The 18,348-nt window shown below is 39.8% G+C and overlaps 2 protein-coding genes across 2 annotated transcripts; both read left to right on the top strand.

Annotated features, from left to right (window-relative positions):
* Nucleotides 1–1,091: 1,091 nt before the first annotated feature.
* On the top strand, nucleotides 1,092–3,906 carry minar1 (membrane integral NOTCH2 associated receptor 1). Its single transcript, XM_068316409.1, has 3 exons — nucleotides 1,092–3,086; nucleotides 3,378–3,596; nucleotides 3,712–3,906. The coding sequence occupies exons 1-3, from the start codon at nucleotides 1,092–1,094 to the stop codon at nucleotides 3,904–3,906; spliced, it is 2,409 nt and encodes an 802-aa protein (XP_068172510.1).
* Nucleotides 3,907–7,417: 3,511 nt separating this feature from the next.
* LOC137595733 (rac GTPase-activating protein 1-like) lies at nucleotides 7,418–12,913 on the top strand. The gene is made up of 17 exons (XM_068315982.1): nucleotides 7,418–7,555; nucleotides 7,941–8,040; nucleotides 8,497–8,699; nucleotides 8,892–9,034; nucleotides 9,285–9,354; nucleotides 9,487–9,540; nucleotides 9,722–9,799; nucleotides 10,083–10,197; nucleotides 10,273–10,415; nucleotides 10,540–10,704; nucleotides 10,886–10,981; nucleotides 11,126–11,324; nucleotides 11,504–11,609; nucleotides 11,832–11,964; nucleotides 12,111–12,219; nucleotides 12,401–12,509; nucleotides 12,804–12,913. Exons 2-17 carry the CDS (start codon nucleotides 7,956–7,958, stop codon nucleotides 12,877–12,879), a joined length of 1,884 nt encoding a protein of 627 aa, XP_068172083.1. The 5' UTR covers nucleotides 7,418–7,555; nucleotides 7,941–7,955; the 3' UTR covers nucleotides 12,880–12,913.
* Nucleotides 12,914–18,348: the final 5,435 nt, after the last annotated feature.

Here is an 18,348-nt window from a genome sequence, read left to right as displayed (position 1 = left end):
GAGAGGGAAACCGTTTGGACGTATTTTAAGATCCCCGGGGGACAGCAGGGACTTGTGGGAAGATGACCTGATTTCTCTTCTCTTGCCTTTGCTCACGACGAGTCGCAGCTCCAAGCAGAAGCGCATGAAAGCGGGTTCCATTCAGAGCTGGCCTGGATCTATTTGGAGAATGGCCTCGTAGGTCGTCCCGACGCTAAACCTCGTTTGTAATATTTAACGGATGTAGACACGCCTGTAGTGTTCGTTCAGTTGATGGAGGTAAGTGGAAATTCTCCGCTGAAACTACTCCTTCAGTAGAATCGTAACCAAACGTAACGTGTTTCCAGCAGCGGCTGATGACGTCCCGGCAGGTACGACAATCAACATTTGCAAGACAGATTGTTGCAACTGTTCTCAGGCCAAATTCCTGTCCTGCCCTCCGTTTTTAAAGGTCAAAGTTACCAAAAGCATTTTACTATAGTAATCGAAATATTCCGACATTTGTCCGTCAGCTGTCAATAGAAGTACGGCAGGAAATGTGTGGTAGAGATGTGAAGATATGCGCAGCAGGACGCCGTCATCAGTGCAGATGATGGGTTATTTTAGGGCCAAAAATAAGGTCGCTTTTCACATTCACTCTTACTTTGATGTTGTATCTAGGGGAACTTTTAATAATAATGATATTCATAATTATACAGTATATATATATATATATATATATATATATATATATATATATATATGTATATACATATATATATGCAATTATATCAATAACAATAGAATAGCAATCATCACTTTCCAAATTATTACACTTAAAGTGAAAATACGTCATACAAGTAACAAATACAGAATAATATATTAATACAGTAGTAGTACAGTGGTAAATGAAAATATCTTGTTCCCCAGCTTTATTATTATATATCCAATGCTACATTATACTGTCTTCCAGACATGTGTCATCCTGTATTATTATGATTATATTATTATGATTATATTATCATTATTATTATTATTATTATTATATTTTATGACTGTCTTTTGACAGCTTGAATTACTTTACTGTGAAGGTGCCATACTGAATAACTTATTTCCCTTCTCAGGTGAGCAACATGGCTAACCTGCCCCAGGAGTACCCTGATGTACTTCTGGGGATCCTGGAGGAACTGGCTAATATGCGCCAAATACTAACCTTTCAGGACCTTTGTCGTGTGGTCAGCACCCGTTTTGACTTGGAGCACCTCATCGAGCTGAGAAGTTTACTGTTTGCTGCTGCCAGCCGGGACCCCTGTTTTCCAGCTACTCTCTTCAGAGACAGGGTTAATACCCGAGGCCAGGGGCTCTCACCCATAGGTGTCGCTGCTGACATTGTGACTATATTTAATCTGATTCAGATGACGGGTGGGGCCACTGAAGACAGCCAGCCAATGAGAGCCCAGATTGTCCTCCCGGTGGACCAGTCCCCAGCCTCCAGTCTACTTGAAATCCACCAGCCAAATATTAATGCTGGAGAAAGGGCACGTGCACACTCTGACTCCGCTGGTAGGCCTATCGACCAGCACTTGTATTTACCGGCATCAAGTTACTCAGCCCGCAAGCGAGCAAGTCTCCCCCCGGATCCAATCTCACTTGTGTCTTCTCCACCAATCAGGGCGAGGGCTGTGTCTTTTGACTTGCCTCACACAACACTTTTGTACCCTAGTGGTCAAATCCACAACGAAGACATGAAGAATATTTACTTGCCTTTGGAGACGGACAGCGAGTCAAGTGGAGATTCAGCGCCTATGGAAGTGTTTGAACCTGAAGAGGGATCAGCTGTTGACCAAAAAAGAAATGTGTTTAGGAAGGACTTCCATAATCAGCCTCCTCTGATACCCCAGGTGACTGTTAACAGTGAATCACCCAGTCCTTCCAGCGGGAAGAAAGGTTTTGACAATCGAAGCTTTGAAGCAATCCCAAATCCGTACCCGTCACCAACAATCCAACAATCGCCAGAACAGCGGACTAAACATGAAAGCCTTGATGACCTTCAGGACTCAACTTATTTTGGACCTGGGGCGGTTCCAGAATGGTCCCCCAAACATCTTAAGCCTCCCAGGACCAATAATCCCATCTGGAATAAAAAGAGTCACAGTCTCGAGGACCGGATAAACCAGGGCAGGATTGGATTGGGGATTGAGCCACAACAGGGACAACTTCCAAGAAGGTCAACCCCTGCTATCAGCAATTTGGCTGAGTCCCCGGGAGGTGAGAGTGGAGATAGTGGTTTGCCAAGTGGAGGTGATTTATTCAGGGCTCAGGGAACCCAGACAGACCCACCAGACCCCCGGCGCCTCCGTAGCCTAGTCCATGCTGATCGCTTCTCCTTTATGACCTCATTAGATGATCCAGAGTTTTGTGAGGATGATATCAGTGCCATCTTTCGTTTCTTAGATGACATAAGCATGTGTGGCTCTACTGGAGTCCTGCACTCTGGTGATGGATCAGGGGCCATTAACCAGGACACCCCAGAGGCCAGACGTGGTCGACTAGGCCAACTCCAAAGACTTTTTCACTCTCTGGAAAGCAGCGATGATGGGCTTAAAGCCAGCGTCTGTAAGTTGCTGCTTCGTATGAGCCAGATAGAAAGACAGTTGGAATCACTGAATGATGTGAAGGCTGAGATTTCACAGGTTCTGTCTGCTCTCCAGCGACTTGATGAAAAGATCCAGCAGCCTATCAGTAGTGGTGGACAAGTTATGAGCGGGCGATGGTTGGAACCTCTCAGTGGTGTCTCCTCCTTTATGAGCCACCCTTTAACTCCATCTGAGTCATCAGAACCACAGCCTCTGTCCGCATCTGGACGTTTGTTCCCAGGGACCAGCACCAGTAGCTTGGACTGGAGTCGATGGAATACTCCCGGAGAGAAGACAGAGAGCAGCAAAAGTCAGGCTGATTCAAAGGGGAAAAAGGAGGTAAAGAAGGATGCATCGTCTCGTCGTGCATCGAAAGCCCAGACAGAAGAGAAAAATGTTTCTGATGCTAAACTGCTGAATGTCTCTAACTCTGCAAGAGACTGGACAGTGTCTTTTACAAAAAGTAAAGATGGTAAAGCTTCGCATGGACAGGTAAAGAATTTCGAATGTATGCCTTTTTTCTATATTATAGTATCATACAGCTGAGTGTACAAACATCAGCTACAGGTCCTTTAACCTTGGTCTGCAGCTGACCCTGTAGCAACGGCAGAGTCACTTTGTTGGGTAATAGTTTGGTCCTCTGCAGTCAAAATCAAATACATATTCAGTGGTGGCATTTACAATAATATTGCCAACTTTGCCTTGATGAGATTTTTTGAAGGATATGAGATGAATGTATTTATAGTATCTAAAATTGATTCTTTCCCCCAATTTTCTTTCTAGGCAGATCAGTCAGGCAGTACAGCTAACCTAATCTCTCAAAAGTCCTCCAACCTTGTAGAGCAGGTGTTTAACTCATCCCTGTTCCGCCACAAAGACAGTAGTGTGGCTAGCGGTCTCACTTCAGGGAAGGTCCTGGACCCCAGACTAACTGAGGGGCGAGGAAGACCTATCTGGACTGTAGATGACAGAGAGGCACGGGTCACACCTTTGGATTTACAGGTAAGAATTAATATACAGTAGTTATAATTATAGTACAGATATGTAATTTAGATAGGGATTTCTATTAAATGCATATGAGTTTATATCTGCTCTAAAATGAAACCATGCTGATTAGGCGCAGGATTCCCTGAACCCTAATAACATGGAGTTCTGGATGGATGACATCTACAGTCCAGGCTATGATGCTCTACTGAGGCGGAAAGAGGCCGATCTCCGCCGGGCAAAGATCTGCAAACTGCTTGCACTCATTGTCACTGCAGTGGCAATCATTCTCATCATTGTCATTCCTGTTTGCACTATGGGGTCATGAAGACACAACCTGAATGCCAATTTTTTTGCGTGTTGTCATTTTATTTGTGTCCAACAACTTGCACACCATTATGGAGGAGATTAGTAGAAGAGTGAGTGACACAAAAACCCTAAAGCTTGACCAGTGATCATTTAACATGCGGCAGCTCCCTACACTCCTCTGCATGCAGAACTATTATTTATAATCTCATAAAAGCCAGAGGATTTAACAGTGGGTTCCTACAAAATCACTCCCCTGAGCAAGTGTAATAAATTGTAAATAATCACTTATGCCAAGTCTTTTTTCCTGTTGCTTTTGTGATTTTTTTCCTTTTTACATAATTTCACAGTGGCTGTTGAAGGAAATTGTTAAAAATGGAAATTCAAAAGGATTTTAAAACAGCTGTGCTTTTGCAAAAATGTTAGTGTATGTGCTCATTTTCCTGCTCTTTTCTGAGGAACTACACTGTTAGATTACATTATGAATCAGTATAAGCCTGGAGTGCTGCCTGACTTCATCTTGCTGTTCCCTTGAGAATGCTACAGGGTTTATTTCATCTACCTGTCTGTGTAGGATAATAGTTTTATATGAGATTGTTATGGTTTATCAATGACTATGGATTGTGTGGACAGGAGCAGCACTTTTATATCCTTTCATCTTGATCTTCATGTTTTCCTTTAAGCAACATGATCCACTGCTCAAACAAACACAGATCAATAAAATGAATATTTTTATAGATTTCCCACCCATTTTTGAAAGGTGAGCAAATAATTTATTTAATCCACTCCTAAGTGTGTTTCAGTTTGAGTGTTTACCAAGTGTCAGGTTTCCAAAATAAAAATCCTGCTGTTGTTGAAGCAGTAAAGGAAAGTGGGAAACTTTTCCAGTAAACACTCTCTGAGAGGAATATACCACTTGTAATTCAATTGACAAGATGCCTGGAGTGCGTCTAAGTGCATTTTCCTCTCTCGATACTCAATTGGCCAGTGCTTGGCCACATTCCTGTAGACTCACTCAGCACCAACAGATTTATTTGGTATTTTTGTGAGATATAGTTTCGCCAATGGTGTGACATTTCATTTTGTGAAAACATCCTGCTAACTGAGGAGACATTATATTTAAATCACATTTTGCCACAGAACTTACGTTTTTAATGGGTTTAACAAAAAACTCACTTACTTTTATAATATAAAAAAAAAATTAAAAGAGAAAAACTTTTGTGAAACTTTTAATGTTAACAGAAAAGTTGATTTAAGGCTGTAATCCAGTTTACAATATGTCTGACAGGTCAAAATAAGAGGTCAACATTACAATATACAGTATAACTTTAATATTAGATATACAGTACACTCTTTTTCATTCATGGGATACACACCAATATAGGCAGAACCTAGAGATGAGCGAGTACACCACTATCTGTATCTGTAGCTGTTCAACCATCTAAATTATATGTATCTGAACTCGGAATGGGTGGGGCTTAAATTGGTACATTAAGTCTGAAATTGATATGGATTGATCAGAAATTGCTATATTTATTGTTTGTTTATTTATTTAGTATAATTATTTCTTACAATTATTTTGTGTACAGAGATGTTGATTATCAATTTATGAAAAAAAGCTTGTCATTGTCTGTTGATGTCTGCATTTCACATAAAACCACTATGGATGATTATTAGACTGAAGCTGTCTGGCGTCATGAACGATTATCGAGCAAATGAAGACCGGTCCGTGAAAATATTATCAAAGGTGAAACTGGTCCGTGGTGCAAAAAAGGTTGGGGACCGCTGCTTGTAAGGATTTTGCTTCAGTACAAGCACGACTTTTTACGAGTTTTACTCGTATCTTGCTCGTACTGGTCAAAAATGCTTTATCCGTACCGGATACTCGTCTGAAATGAATACTCGGCTCAACCCTAGTAGAAACTATATCAAATTCTTATTTTCCTTTTCTGCATCCTGACCTTTAACCATTACTTTGCTTTGTGAGCACAAATACACACAGGATGTATACAAGGTTCTGCCTCAATGCATCCTCTTAAGTAGATGTACATCTGCCAAGTGTTCCCCATGAGGCTGTTTGTGGATCCATTACCCTTCCAATGGTGCCAGTGAAGAGGGTTAACCTTGTAGTCAGCACAATCTGCAGGTTGCGTCCTCTTAAACCTGGGTGCATTAGAGCATCCTGATCACTTGTTCATTCCTGGATGCACTTATAATATTTGGAATGTCTTGTTGTTGTATCCATACACCTTTTAGATGGAAAGACACATTTCTGTAAAGATGTTATTCAGGCAAACACTGTCTCAAAACTGCTTGTGAAGAAAATATATGCAGGACTTGTGGTACAACTTACTGGTATAGAATGCTTTATGATTGTATGGGTGCATGTTGACTCATGCTGCCTGTCTTAATAAAATCAGCAAAGTGGTAATGTGCCTTTTACAACATTGTCTCATCTGACAAACAATAAATTCTGACATTTCTTGTCCTGTTATAATCACATTTAAGAAACAAAATGATGACTAGAAATGCAAATGCTATATTTCCGTTTAAATGATGCACTTGGTTGACACTGGTAATAGTTAGCTGTAATATCCATTCAGTTTAACAGTAACAGACAGTGACTGGTGTAAAAAGAGAATTCTGGCAATTACCTGCACAGATGAATAATTGATAAAGATGATGAGTGTATACTGACTGACAGATTCTATTAATCTCTTCTCATCTCAAACAGACATGTGATATTGAGAACACACACAGGCAGACACATTTCATGTGAAAATCTTAATATATTATAGGCACATACATGTAAATTGTTTGCAATTGACTCTACAGCATTATTTCATACATTGTGATGAGTAGGGGTTCACAGATAATTGGTACACCAAACAAAATGGTCCTTTTATTTACGGTAGAAAAATGGTTTCTATCTCAAATATGTTAAAATGAAAAATGGGATTGGTTTGTCTATTTTTTATCATCTATTTTATATATGATTCAAAAACCCTTATATAAAATGCGCTCATCTTTCAATACAGTTGATACAGTTGTGCTGTTAGGATGCTCCTTTTTGACTTCTCAAGTACCTTTAACACCATCCAACCCTTTTCTTCACCCTCTGCACCACAGACTTCCAGGGGGCATCAATGTCAGGAAGGTCATCGACCTGCAGATAAATAGTGGGAGGTGATGAACTAGAGATCCACTGGGGTGGTGCCAGGGTATCTTGGGGATGATGCAGTTGATAAAGTTGATTTCATTTCATTTCATGACATGTCTTATCCTGAGTTATGATGGATGTGCCTGCCCACTATGTAATAGATGTAATTAAAATTTTGTGATGACACTAAACATATAATTATGACTCCACGGCACTTACCCACACCACTTACATACAGCTTTACCCTACAAAAAAGAAAGTCACAACTTTGTGCAGTTACAACTCTGGACATGTGGGGGCGGTAGAGAGTTCCTCTCTCCGATTCAGTAGCCAGCAAAGAAGAAAACCGGCGCTGAGTTTAAACTTTGAAGAACATACATACTTTTATCAGACAGGTGTGGCTTTGCTGCTGTCGGTGTGGGGATAGAAACTCAACATTCATTCAAACGGCGGGAATTATTACATCACCTGTGAGACGGACTCGTACTGCTGCAGGAAAAGCATTACGCCGGTAAGATGTAAAATTTTCACAGAACTTCTTGATAGGTAGGTAGCTAGGTCGGAGCAACACAAACAGCTAACGATATCGATAGCATCTATACAGCCATTGTAGACCGAGTATAACTTTAATGTAGCTAAAAGGCTTGCGAATGTTTTTATATACAGTGCATGGGTAACATTACAATAAGTAAGTAGTATTTCTTTGTCTCATTTTCAAACTTTCGAAGGCTATCCTAAATTTTCACTCAGTGCTACTGGTAGCCCACAGCAGTGCTAATTCAACGCTAATAACGTAAAACATGTCCAACATTCTTTGAGTAGTTAACTAGCGTTGTCATCCATTTATCTCGTTTCCCACTGCTAATCTATGCTGATATCATTTTTGGCTAACCCAGCTGCTCAGAACTACAATGGATCCGCGTGTGGTGAACCCGTACAACCAGTTTCAGAGTCTAAGCGCCCTGTTGAATTGTCTGAATGAAGGCATTGAACCACGTAAGTCATTTACACGCATTGTTCTGTTAGTTACAAGCTTTATAACAGTGTAATTCAGGACGGCTGTACGTGTGTGATGGTGGAATGTATTCTTACCCGCTGAGTATAGAGCCTTTGTTTGCAGGAACAAAACACGTACAGTACATCCTATGGTTACTGCAACTCATGACACAGTTGGTGGTGGAGAACAGTTTGTTGTCTTCCCTTTGAAGTAATAAGTGCGCATGGTTATTCATTACTCACTCCACATTGGAACACTAAAAGCAGTTTGCATCTTTGTCATGAAAAACAGGCTTTTTAAGGCCTAAGATACACACACACACACACACACACACACACACACACACACACACACACACACACACACACACACACACACACACACACACACACACACACACACAGAGTAAGGTGGTGTATCGAAAAGAACACACAGAAATGTTCTTTTGTATCCAGAGTTCATCCAGATGGCAACAAACTTTGAGGAATGTCGTAAGAAGTGGCTGCGAACAAATGAGGAGCTTGTTACTTGTAAAGAGGTGCTGGCTAAGGCAGAGACTGAGAAGGGAGCCTTGGAGGTCAAATTGAAACATGCTCGTAACCAGGTGGATGTGGAGATCCGACGACGACAGAAGTCTGAGGCAGTCTACGAGAAGCTGGTTGGTGCAACACAACTAATAAGTCTTTTTTTTTTATCTACGTGTTTTGGAGAAAACACAGGAAATTAGAAAAAATAGACAAATCTAGATCTAATCATTGGGTGATTGCTCTTTGCTATTTAATAGTGCAATTTTCTGTCATTTTAAAATATGTCCTTTTCCTTGTAAAACTCCGGTGTGTGTATATAATAGGAGCGTCAGCTACAGTTGATCCGGGACCTGCTATTATCTGAGAACAACAGCAACAGTGTCCATCTTAGTGATGAGCAGCGCTCCGCCCTGGCCTTCCTCAGTGCTCACTCCCAGGCAGCACAGAATGCTAACACCAGTCGAAGGTCACTTTTTTTTTCTGGTTCTGAAATGATCATTATAATCATTATTCAACGTATTTTGTTCATCTTACCATTGTACCTTGTGTTGTCTTATTTAGTTAGTGAATACACTATCTGCATACAAACTTGAATATGGGAAATATGAATCCATATTTTAAATCTCGTATGATTCACTAGAACAAAATATCATTCTCCATTTAGCTGTGAAAAAAGAACAGCAGACTAAAAGATTAAATGCTGATCTTTGTTACAGGTTGACCACCATTGATGAATCGGCTTCTTTGCTATCTGACATCAGCTATGACCAGACAGATGAGTCTTTGGTATATCAACACTATAAATTTATATTTTAGTTAATCTTGTGATTTAAGGGTCAAAAAAGTGGGGAACAACATTTATTTTTATGATTTTTTGGTAATTAATTGAACCAGAATATCCCTCATCCTTGTGTGTAGGACTGGGATTCCTCTGTGATGAAGACTGTAAGACTGCGGAAGCGACAGAAAAGAGTGAGTAATATCTTCTCTCACATTTTGTATAGGTGCAGCATCCATATTGATGATTTTATTTCAGAAGGTAGGCAGAATATTAATGTTTTTAATAGTTCAGTATAACTTCATTTATTGTACAGCAGCCAACAAATGACAAAGTTAGTGGTTTTGAAAGTTAACTTATCATTTGAATCCACAGCGTTCATCCAGAAAACACTCTGAGGGTCCCCCACAGGCTCTGAAAAAACCTCGCTCCATTGGACGCACATCAGACAGGGTAATGCTGACCTCTGCAGATGACTAAACTAAAACACAATATAATATAGTATAAAAGCAAGCCTGTATCTGCTTTAAAGAAGAAGAAACGTAAGACAAATATACTTTTATAGATCCTCTTGGAAAAATTACTTTGGTATTTTTTCTTTAAATGACAGATGAATGAAAAGCCTCTGAAGAGAAATTGAGCCTCAGAGTTTTTTTTGTAAAATTATGGACTGAAAGGTCCTTTAGTTTTGCTGAAAATAACATTGAATGTATTTTTTAATTCACATGTGATTCAGATGAACGAATCTATAGTGACCAAAACTACGATCACCGTCCCAGTGAATGGCGGCGCTGTTGAGGCTGTCTCCACCATCGAAACTGTACCATACTGGACGCGCAGCAAAAAGAGTGGTGAGAATTTTGTAGTGTTTGTTTTTTTTAATTTACATGAAGAAACTTGCAACAACGTGAGTCTGACTGTTTCAGCATGGGCTGATGCAACCACAACTACTGACCAGTCTGATACTGCCAGTGAGGCTCCCAGCACCCCAGCACCACATTTCCCAGTTAAACTCCAAAACTCCAGAGTTGATGGTGGAGGAAAAAAGCACCACTTCATCCCCAAAACAGTAAGACTATGCTGCATACTACTTGGTGTGTTTAAAGGAAAAAACAATTGGATGAATCTGTACTTTTAATTCAAATTACCAAGTTGTACTGGTTGTTATTGTCTGTGTTTCTTCTATCGCCAAGGTGATAAAATCCGAGTTCTGTGTACCATGTGGAAAAAGAACCAAGTTTGGCAAGTTGTGCCTTCGCTGCCAGGATTGTAGGGTCGTGACTCACCCAGAGTGCCGTGATCGCTGTCCCCTCCCTTGTAATCCCTCAGCTGTTAACACTCCCATCAAGACCACAGAGGTACATTACATCTCGTTGCTACATGATACGTTTCCACTCCATAATGTTGGTTGATTTTCATGTTGCCTTTTGTTACATTCTCCCCAGGAATTCTAATTGTTTTCTCCCTTTCCCTTTCTATGCTACCTAAAAAGATGACTGAATGAATGCATATGTATGAATTGACATATTTTGTGTGCAGGCTACTCTTGCAGACTTTGCTCCTGTTACTTCCCCCCAAATCCCAGCTTTGGTTATCTACTGCATTAAGGAGATTGAACACAGAGGTTTGCACGAGGTAAGACATTTTGCGTAAATGTAATACTGTGTCACCTTCATATTATGATCTCACCATTACTGTTGAGTGATGACGGTAGGTGAGTTGTCATTCAGTTGTACAGCATCACAGATTGCCAATATTACCTTTATCTCTTTGCCCCAGACTGGCCTGTACAGACTCTCTGGACATGAGCGCCTGGTCAAAGAGCTGAAGGAAAAACTAATCAGAGGAAAGACTCTGCCTCCACTCAACAAAGTAGAAGACATCAACGTCATTACGGGAGTCCTCAAAGACTTCCTCAGAAATCTCCCAGAGCCACTGCTGACCTTTCACCTCAACAAGGTCTTCATGGAAGCAGCAGGTGAGACTTTTGGAGACAGAGGATTGTTATGTCTGTACTGGTTCTTATCTGGATTATTGCTTTTAATAATTAAATAGCGAGATTTTGAATTTAGTGAATAAACAAGCTAAATGGGTCTAAGGGACTGGTGTGTAGATTAATATATCATTAACAAGACTGCTTTGTTTTCTTTTTTGTAGAAATCCAAGATGATGGCAACAGTCTCGCCATGTTGTATCAGGCCATCAGTGAGCTGCCTCGACCCAACCGAGACACGCTGGCCTGTCTGATGATCCATCTGCTGAAGTAATTTCATTACATTTTAGCACAGCTAAGAAGCCTGTATTTTTAACCTATGTTTTACTCAATGTATTCTATTATCTGTAAAGCATCTAGATCTTGTCCAAATTGTATTAGTATGATGCAGGTGTGAGCTAGCGTCTTGTAACCATCTACATCTCTGAAATACAGATCTGCTTATTTTGTATTTTAAGGTATTTCAAATTTTGCGCTGTTCTCTTTCACCAGGGTCTCTCAGAGTGTGGACACAAAAATGGACGTGAACAATCTGGCCAGGGTATTTGGCCCCACAATTGTGGGCCATGCTGTTCCCAACCCAGAACCTATGACCATCTTGCATGACACAAACAGACAACCAAGGGTAAACTGCAACTATAAATAAAATAAACCCACCTACTATGAATTATGTCCAGAGCTCTAGACATTTAACAACCACTTTAAATGGCCGTGTGTGCGCTTTTCCTTACTTTTGATTACAAATACTGGATGTATGTTTTGTGTTTTAAGGTTGTAGAGCGCTTGCTCAGTATTCCAGCAAAGTTTTGGGGCCAGTTTGCTTATCCAGATAATATCAGCATGGACAGTAATCGCAGCACTGACACTCCAGACCACAAAGGTAAGTCTGTGAGAGGTGGTGTACTAAAATAAAGGTTCCACTAAAATGAAAAAGCATGTGAACAAGAACGCATATTGTATTTAATTTGACATATTTCTACTGTTTTAGTGCAAGTAATGCATTGGCAGAGATTAAAAGTGTTTGCACTAAGTGTCTGACAGAATTTTATTTTTATTTGTAGTGAGCATATTGGGACCACTGACCACTCCAGAGCACCAGACGATGGTCAAAACTCCATCTTCCAGCTCACTGTCCAAGCGCATGATGCACACCCTCTCCAGCACCACAATGTAAGCACATTCATACTCTTCCAGTTGTTCTCATAGCCTCACAGATCTCACAGGTACAGTGTGTAGGATTTAGTGGCATCGAGGGGCAACTGCTAAAGTAAATTAAAAAAGATTAGAAATCATTAGAGGGAGAGCTATTAAAGTGAGGTTTGAAGGTGCATCTTACAAATGTGTCATAAACAGTCAAATGATGCAATGTTATCTGTAGATGATTTTTTTTTTGGCTAAAATAACTAATTAAAATTCTTCATTCCATACTTTCTATCACCCCCACCTCCACCCCTGAACCTGCAGATTTGGGAGCAAGAGCAAAGCATCATCTGCCTCTAACCGCCAGGGCAACTTCTTTGCTTCTCCACAGCTCAAGTGAAGGAGAAGGAAAAAGTATTTTACTGCAATGCATAACACTACAGTATATATATGCAATACACAACACTCTCTCTCTCTCTCTCTCTCTCTCTCTCTCTCTCTCTCTCTCTCTCTCTCTCTCTCTCTCTCTCCATAAATATATATAATATAATATACACACACAATCATTTGGGAAACCTACTGTGCAATTTTAGAATGTACCAGTTTTATATGTTTTTGAAATTCATTATTATGCAAAAATGCTTTGTAAAGTATCCCCACACTGAATTTTTTTTTCTTTTTTTGAGATCTCTTTAAAAAAAAATTTTTTAAACAAAAACCGGAGACGGCCATTTTGCAGGCTTTAAAGGCCAAGCAACCTTCCAAGTGTTGCGATCTTTTTCCGTATGTTTAACACATGATTCTAATGTTCATTGGCGGTGCATTCACTGGTGCTGCTCCATCTTTCAACCTGTGGTTATGACTACAGTGTCAGGGGTGCTCAAGCACAGATAAAATACATGACCGCTTAGAATAAAGATAAAAGAATTTGTGTATTCATTTTTTTAAGCTTTATTTGCTGCAGCATTGTGATGCTGGCGATATTTGTTTTCATGATATAACATTTTGGTTTTATATTCATGTTTATTTTGTGCTATAATGTATAACAATCATTACAGTGTGCCTAAACAACACTACAACATAAACACTAATGATAAATTACAATGCTGCAGCGTTTTGCACTGCGTCAATAAATAGATGAGGAAAGACTTTTCTACTTGGGAGTCAAAACCACTAGAGGCTGCTGTTGCACCACTTTTGATGTACAAGATTTAAACCAATGAAGATGAGCCACTATTTTTATGTTCATAACCAGTCAGTATTACTGACAGCCACGACTATTAACTCAATATATTACTGGAAATCCTGTGATTTAGAAGAGTTCAGCCATTTTCATCACAAACCAAATATATAAGAAAAACAAATCACATTACAAAGTAAATCTGTAGCTTCTTGAATTTATGAATGTAACTGATCTTGTATTTGTTTCTACAGTGCCATACTTGTACAGTTACATCACCAGTAATGTACATAAAGGATGTTTGTTGTCTGTGCTGCTCTCACTGTTGCCTTTAACAGCTCCAGAATTATTCACTTTATATAGTTACTAAAACCAAATTTAGTCTAACAATGAAGAAATATGCATGGATCGATGTTGTAACACTACATTTATGCATTCTTGTATATTTTATCTCATGTATCGTTCTATTTCTCACATAAGGATATAGATATTGCTGAGTTTGAATTAAAACATCAAAAGACTGGCTTTTTGTGTTCATTTGTGATCTAGTCATATGACCTGAGGAACCCTATGGGCTGTGTAGGATTTGTTACCAGCATTTCAATGTAAAAAAAAAAAAATCAATATACAATAGATTATCTTTGATCACCTCAAAGTGTGTCATTAATATCCAATTCATGCTGTGTAATACCTCCGCTCACGTTTAATGGTCTGCAATTTCATGGTGTTATTTCAGTGACGTCAATGCTATTCATGATGTTCAGTAAAAGAGCAAACGCACAGTACCAGGTATTCCAAAGCTGACCACTGAGTGATAATTCATTTTGGCTCCTTATTCCAGTAGTCATTAGTTATTTCCACAATATATTGGGCTGAGTGGGCAGGTGATGAGGTCTAACATTATTATGAATTAAAAGCATGGATCATTGCTATTTATTCCATTAACAGTGTCTGTGGAGGGCACTAAGCCTGGCTGAAACCACTGACATACATTTTAAACAGAGCTTCTTCAATACATGAGGCCCTTTGAGGTCTAAGACCAGCTGTTTGGAGGAGGTAAAAAAAACAGGATATAAAGGGTTCATCCAACCATGACTGCAGAGAAGACCTCACCCACCCCTCCGAAAATTTTACGTTTGATTTTCAAATCATTAATATGTCACTAGCTTGAAACGACATCTTTTGTGTGTGGATCTGTCCTCTCATTGGGGTATAGTGTGTTTATGGTGCACAGTGCAGCAAATGCTCGACGGCTGCAGAGATCAAACAGCTGGTTGCATACAGTGTGTCTCCGCAGCTCCATATTCCAGCATGCCCCAGTGTGCAGTGATAGATCTCCACTCTGCTGTGGGACCAGCGAGGGCCAAATGAGTAACTCTTCCAATTAAGAGCTCTTAAATAAATTACAATATAAGCTGGTAAACACACAACAGCAACAGCACCATTAATTCCTCTATTTATACAGTGAAGTTGAGGTGGTGATGCCAAAGGATATGCAGAACTATTACCATCTCTGGACGCAAAATTCAATCAATATGTTATTCGAGTCTGCTATCGCTATTATTGATTGATTGAAAATGCAGTCCACACATGTCAAGCTCTGGCTGTGCCGCATGTAGTCTTCAGATGGGGCCAATGATGTCGGCACCTCAGAGAAGCTGGCCCAATAACTGACAATCACGTCCACCCATCCAATATATATCATTGATAAATGTGTCAATGAAAAAGCCTTAACCACTACACAAATGGTTTCAATACTTGTGCATTCATAACCCAAAATAGTGTTCCACATATTCTGCCAGTTTGGGGACATTACTGTGTTCTTGTTGGTTTGGAAGACATATTGATGGATTAGAATCTCATACAAATGGGCATGAGAGAAAAAGCAGTTTGTCAGGTTCACTAAACAATATTGTGATGATGCAAACATTTAAAAAATGAGCATCGGGACCCAGTCAGTGCTTCTTTTGCAGGCAAGGCTTATGCTTGAAAAACAGTCTTCCAGATTTCTTCCCGACACTGTTTTCAATTAATTATGTGACAGACTGTGCGATCAATATGCTTTCCATTTGGTGAGTTAAATATAAAATGCTGAACTATCATACAGTGTTCTACAATAAGCTTATAAAACCCCTGAAAACAGGCATCAGTCAATCTATACACCCAGCTAGTGTCAGTGTGTTATTTTTTTAATGCAATGAATTGCCTTGGCTTGTTTCTTTCAACGCACTCGTTCTTGTTCTATCTCTTTGCTCCGCTTCATCCCTCTTTCCTTCTTTTTTCCCCCTCCCCTTTGCTCCTTTTCGACCCCTCCTTTGAATCGAACCGCCGTCTTAGCTGGCTACCATGCATGGTCGATACCTTGTTACCACAGAGGAATCAATTATCTCGACCAAGCAGCAGGGGAAAGAAGCAATAATGAAAGAATGCTCCTCCTTCCCAGACGATAGCCGTGGTCATTAAATATGAATTTATCATAGGCTGAGGAGATTTATAGAGCAAAATGTGGGCCTTGAGTTCACACATTCTCTCCAGCATAAGTTCAAAGTTTGGTTACAAGTGTAAATTAAATGAGTAACAGGTTGCCAGGCTGGTGATGTTATGAGTTCTAAATCACCTACAAGGACTTCATTATTTCTGTCTGTCACGGTTATGCAGCTGAAACAGAGACAATGTACCAGACTAAAGGAAAGCACTGTCTGCAAATACAAAATGTCATCAAGACTCCCCTTTTGGCCAAATGACTTGGTGCTGAGGGTGGAGTGACGGACAATGAGACGCAAAACAGTTTAAACGTCTGTGGAATGTTAGATATGCTGAATGAAAGCTGCAGGAGATGCCATCGTGTTCATGGACGGAGGTAATGTGACTTATGCGTGTCACTCAGGTGAGAGTGGAGATGGCAGTGATGTGCTGACAGGAAGTTGGGGACCGCCAACCATATACCTGTCTGTTTGTGTCTATAATGAGTTGTTATGATGACTTGTCTGACAGCTGCAGGTAAGAGTGGGGAAAAAACACACATACCAATGCCATCACCACATTCTGGATAACACAAAAATTCCAAATTAGAGAGAGAGAGAGAGAGAGAGAGAGAGAGAGAGAGAGAGAGAGAGAGAGAGAGAGAGAGAGAGAGAGAGAGAGAGAGAGAGAGAGAGAGAGAGAGAGAGAGAGAGAGAGAGAGAGAGAGAGACACACACTCACACACACACACACACACACACACACACACACACACACACACACACACACACACACACACACACACACACACACACACACACACACACACACACACACACAGGAGGATGTAGCATAGAGAGAGAAGTGTGCAATTCAATCCTTCTCTTAAGGCAGCAATAAATTTCATTTTAATGGGGCACCACAAGCAGTCACAAACACTCAGCAGTCTGTTGTGTTTGATGCCAAATTGTGCAGAATAAACAGATTTGCTGTGCAGCTGGTCCAAACACACACTTCCTCCCTGTTTCTTTCTGAGTTGCTATGTCCCCACCACAGAGACCATCTCCTCACTCCCCATCTTGCTGTTAATATCTTCTCCTCCCTGCCCCCCCCCCAACATAACTCATCACCAAAAGATGGCAAATGCTTTGATTTATTTTTTTTCCACTTAACTGAGTACTCATCTCCTGCTGTCACGCACACAGTCAATGTAGCTTATTTGCTTTAACAGGGGCAAGAGTATGTCGCATGCCACTAATGAGATACAAGACGCCACATCTGGTTCACTTCCTCCCCAGAAGATGAATCTTTACTCTCACGCCCGTCATATTCATCATAGACATTAATGCACTAATGGGATGATAGGATGCAAAAAGTGATGTCGCTGCCGGTCGATAATCCCAATTAAAACACTTTATATGTTGGTTTAAATAAACTGTGGAGCAGCATTTTAACATGAATGTCCAAGAAATCATCACGCTACATATTATTGTTATTATTATTATTATTATTATTATTATTATTATTGTTTGTGTATTATTACAATTATATTGTTAACAGTGAATAATAATAATAATAATAATAATAATAATAATAATAATAATAATAATAACGATGACCATATGTCAGGAAATAACTCAAAACCATGTCTCAAAACTTCTCAATCATAAACCAATCTACACAAATAGTAACTTCAAATACTGTACTTGGAACTGGAAGTTCTCATTTGTTAAAAAAGTTAAAAAAATAAAAGTTTTTATTTGGGCAGAATTCATTTCCACAACAGATAGGCAAAGACAAACAGAAAGATAGGTAAAGAAAGGCAGCCCATATATTGGCTCTATAACACAGACAGCAAACATATGGCTGGAAGAATAGGGCACACAATAAATGATCAGACAGAATAACCTGTCTGATCTAACCTACAGGTGTATTTAGGGTGGATGGGGACCATCCACCCTAAATACACCTGCAAGTTAGATTCAGATGACTGAATGACAGAAATGCACGCTGAGATAGATATTAGATATTAGACGTTGTGATATTCGATAGTTGTGATATTAGATAGATAGATTTTGTGATATTAGATAGATATTAGATGTTGTGATATTAGATAGTGACGCCTTACATTGTAAGAAGGCTGTACCTTACCCACCATGTGGGACCCCTGCTAATTTTCACTTGCACTTTTTATTTATGTTACTTTATGTTTATTTTATTGTTATT

This window comes from Antennarius striatus, chromosome 5 (genome assembly GCF_040054535.1).
Source record: "Antennarius striatus isolate MH-2024 chromosome 5, ASM4005453v1, whole genome shotgun sequence".
Taxonomy (NCBI): Eukaryota; Metazoa; Chordata; class Actinopteri; order Lophiiformes; family Antennariidae; genus Antennarius; species Antennarius striatus.
This window is presented reverse-complemented; position numbering and strand designations above follow the sequence as displayed.

Excerpts from the sequence above, each read along its gene's own strand:
- minar1 (XM_068316409.1), top strand. The coding sequence starts at position 1,092 with ATGGCTAACCTGCCCCAGGAGTACCCTGATGTACTTCTGGGGATCCTG. Across the intron at positions 3,087-3,377 it reads GTAAAGCTTCGCATGGACAG|GCAGATCAGTCAGGCAGTAC; the intron begins GTAAAGAATTTC and ends TTTTCTTTCTAG. Across the intron at positions 3,597-3,711 it reads TCACACCTTTGGATTTACAG|GCGCAGGATTCCCTGAACCC; the intron begins GTAAGAATTAAT and ends CATGCTGATTAG.
- LOC137595733 (XM_068315982.1), top strand. The coding sequence starts at position 7,956 with ATGGATCCGCGTGTGGTGAACCCGTACAACCAGTTTCAGAGTCTAAGC. Across the intron at positions 9,035-9,284 it reads AATGCTAACACCAGTCGAAG|GTTGACCACCATTGATGAAT; the intron begins GTCACTTTTTTT and ends TCTTTGTTACAG. Across the intron at positions 12,510-12,803 it reads ACCCTCTCCAGCACCACAAT|ATTTGGGAGCAAGAGCAAAG; the intron begins GTAAGCACATTC and ends CTGAACCTGCAG.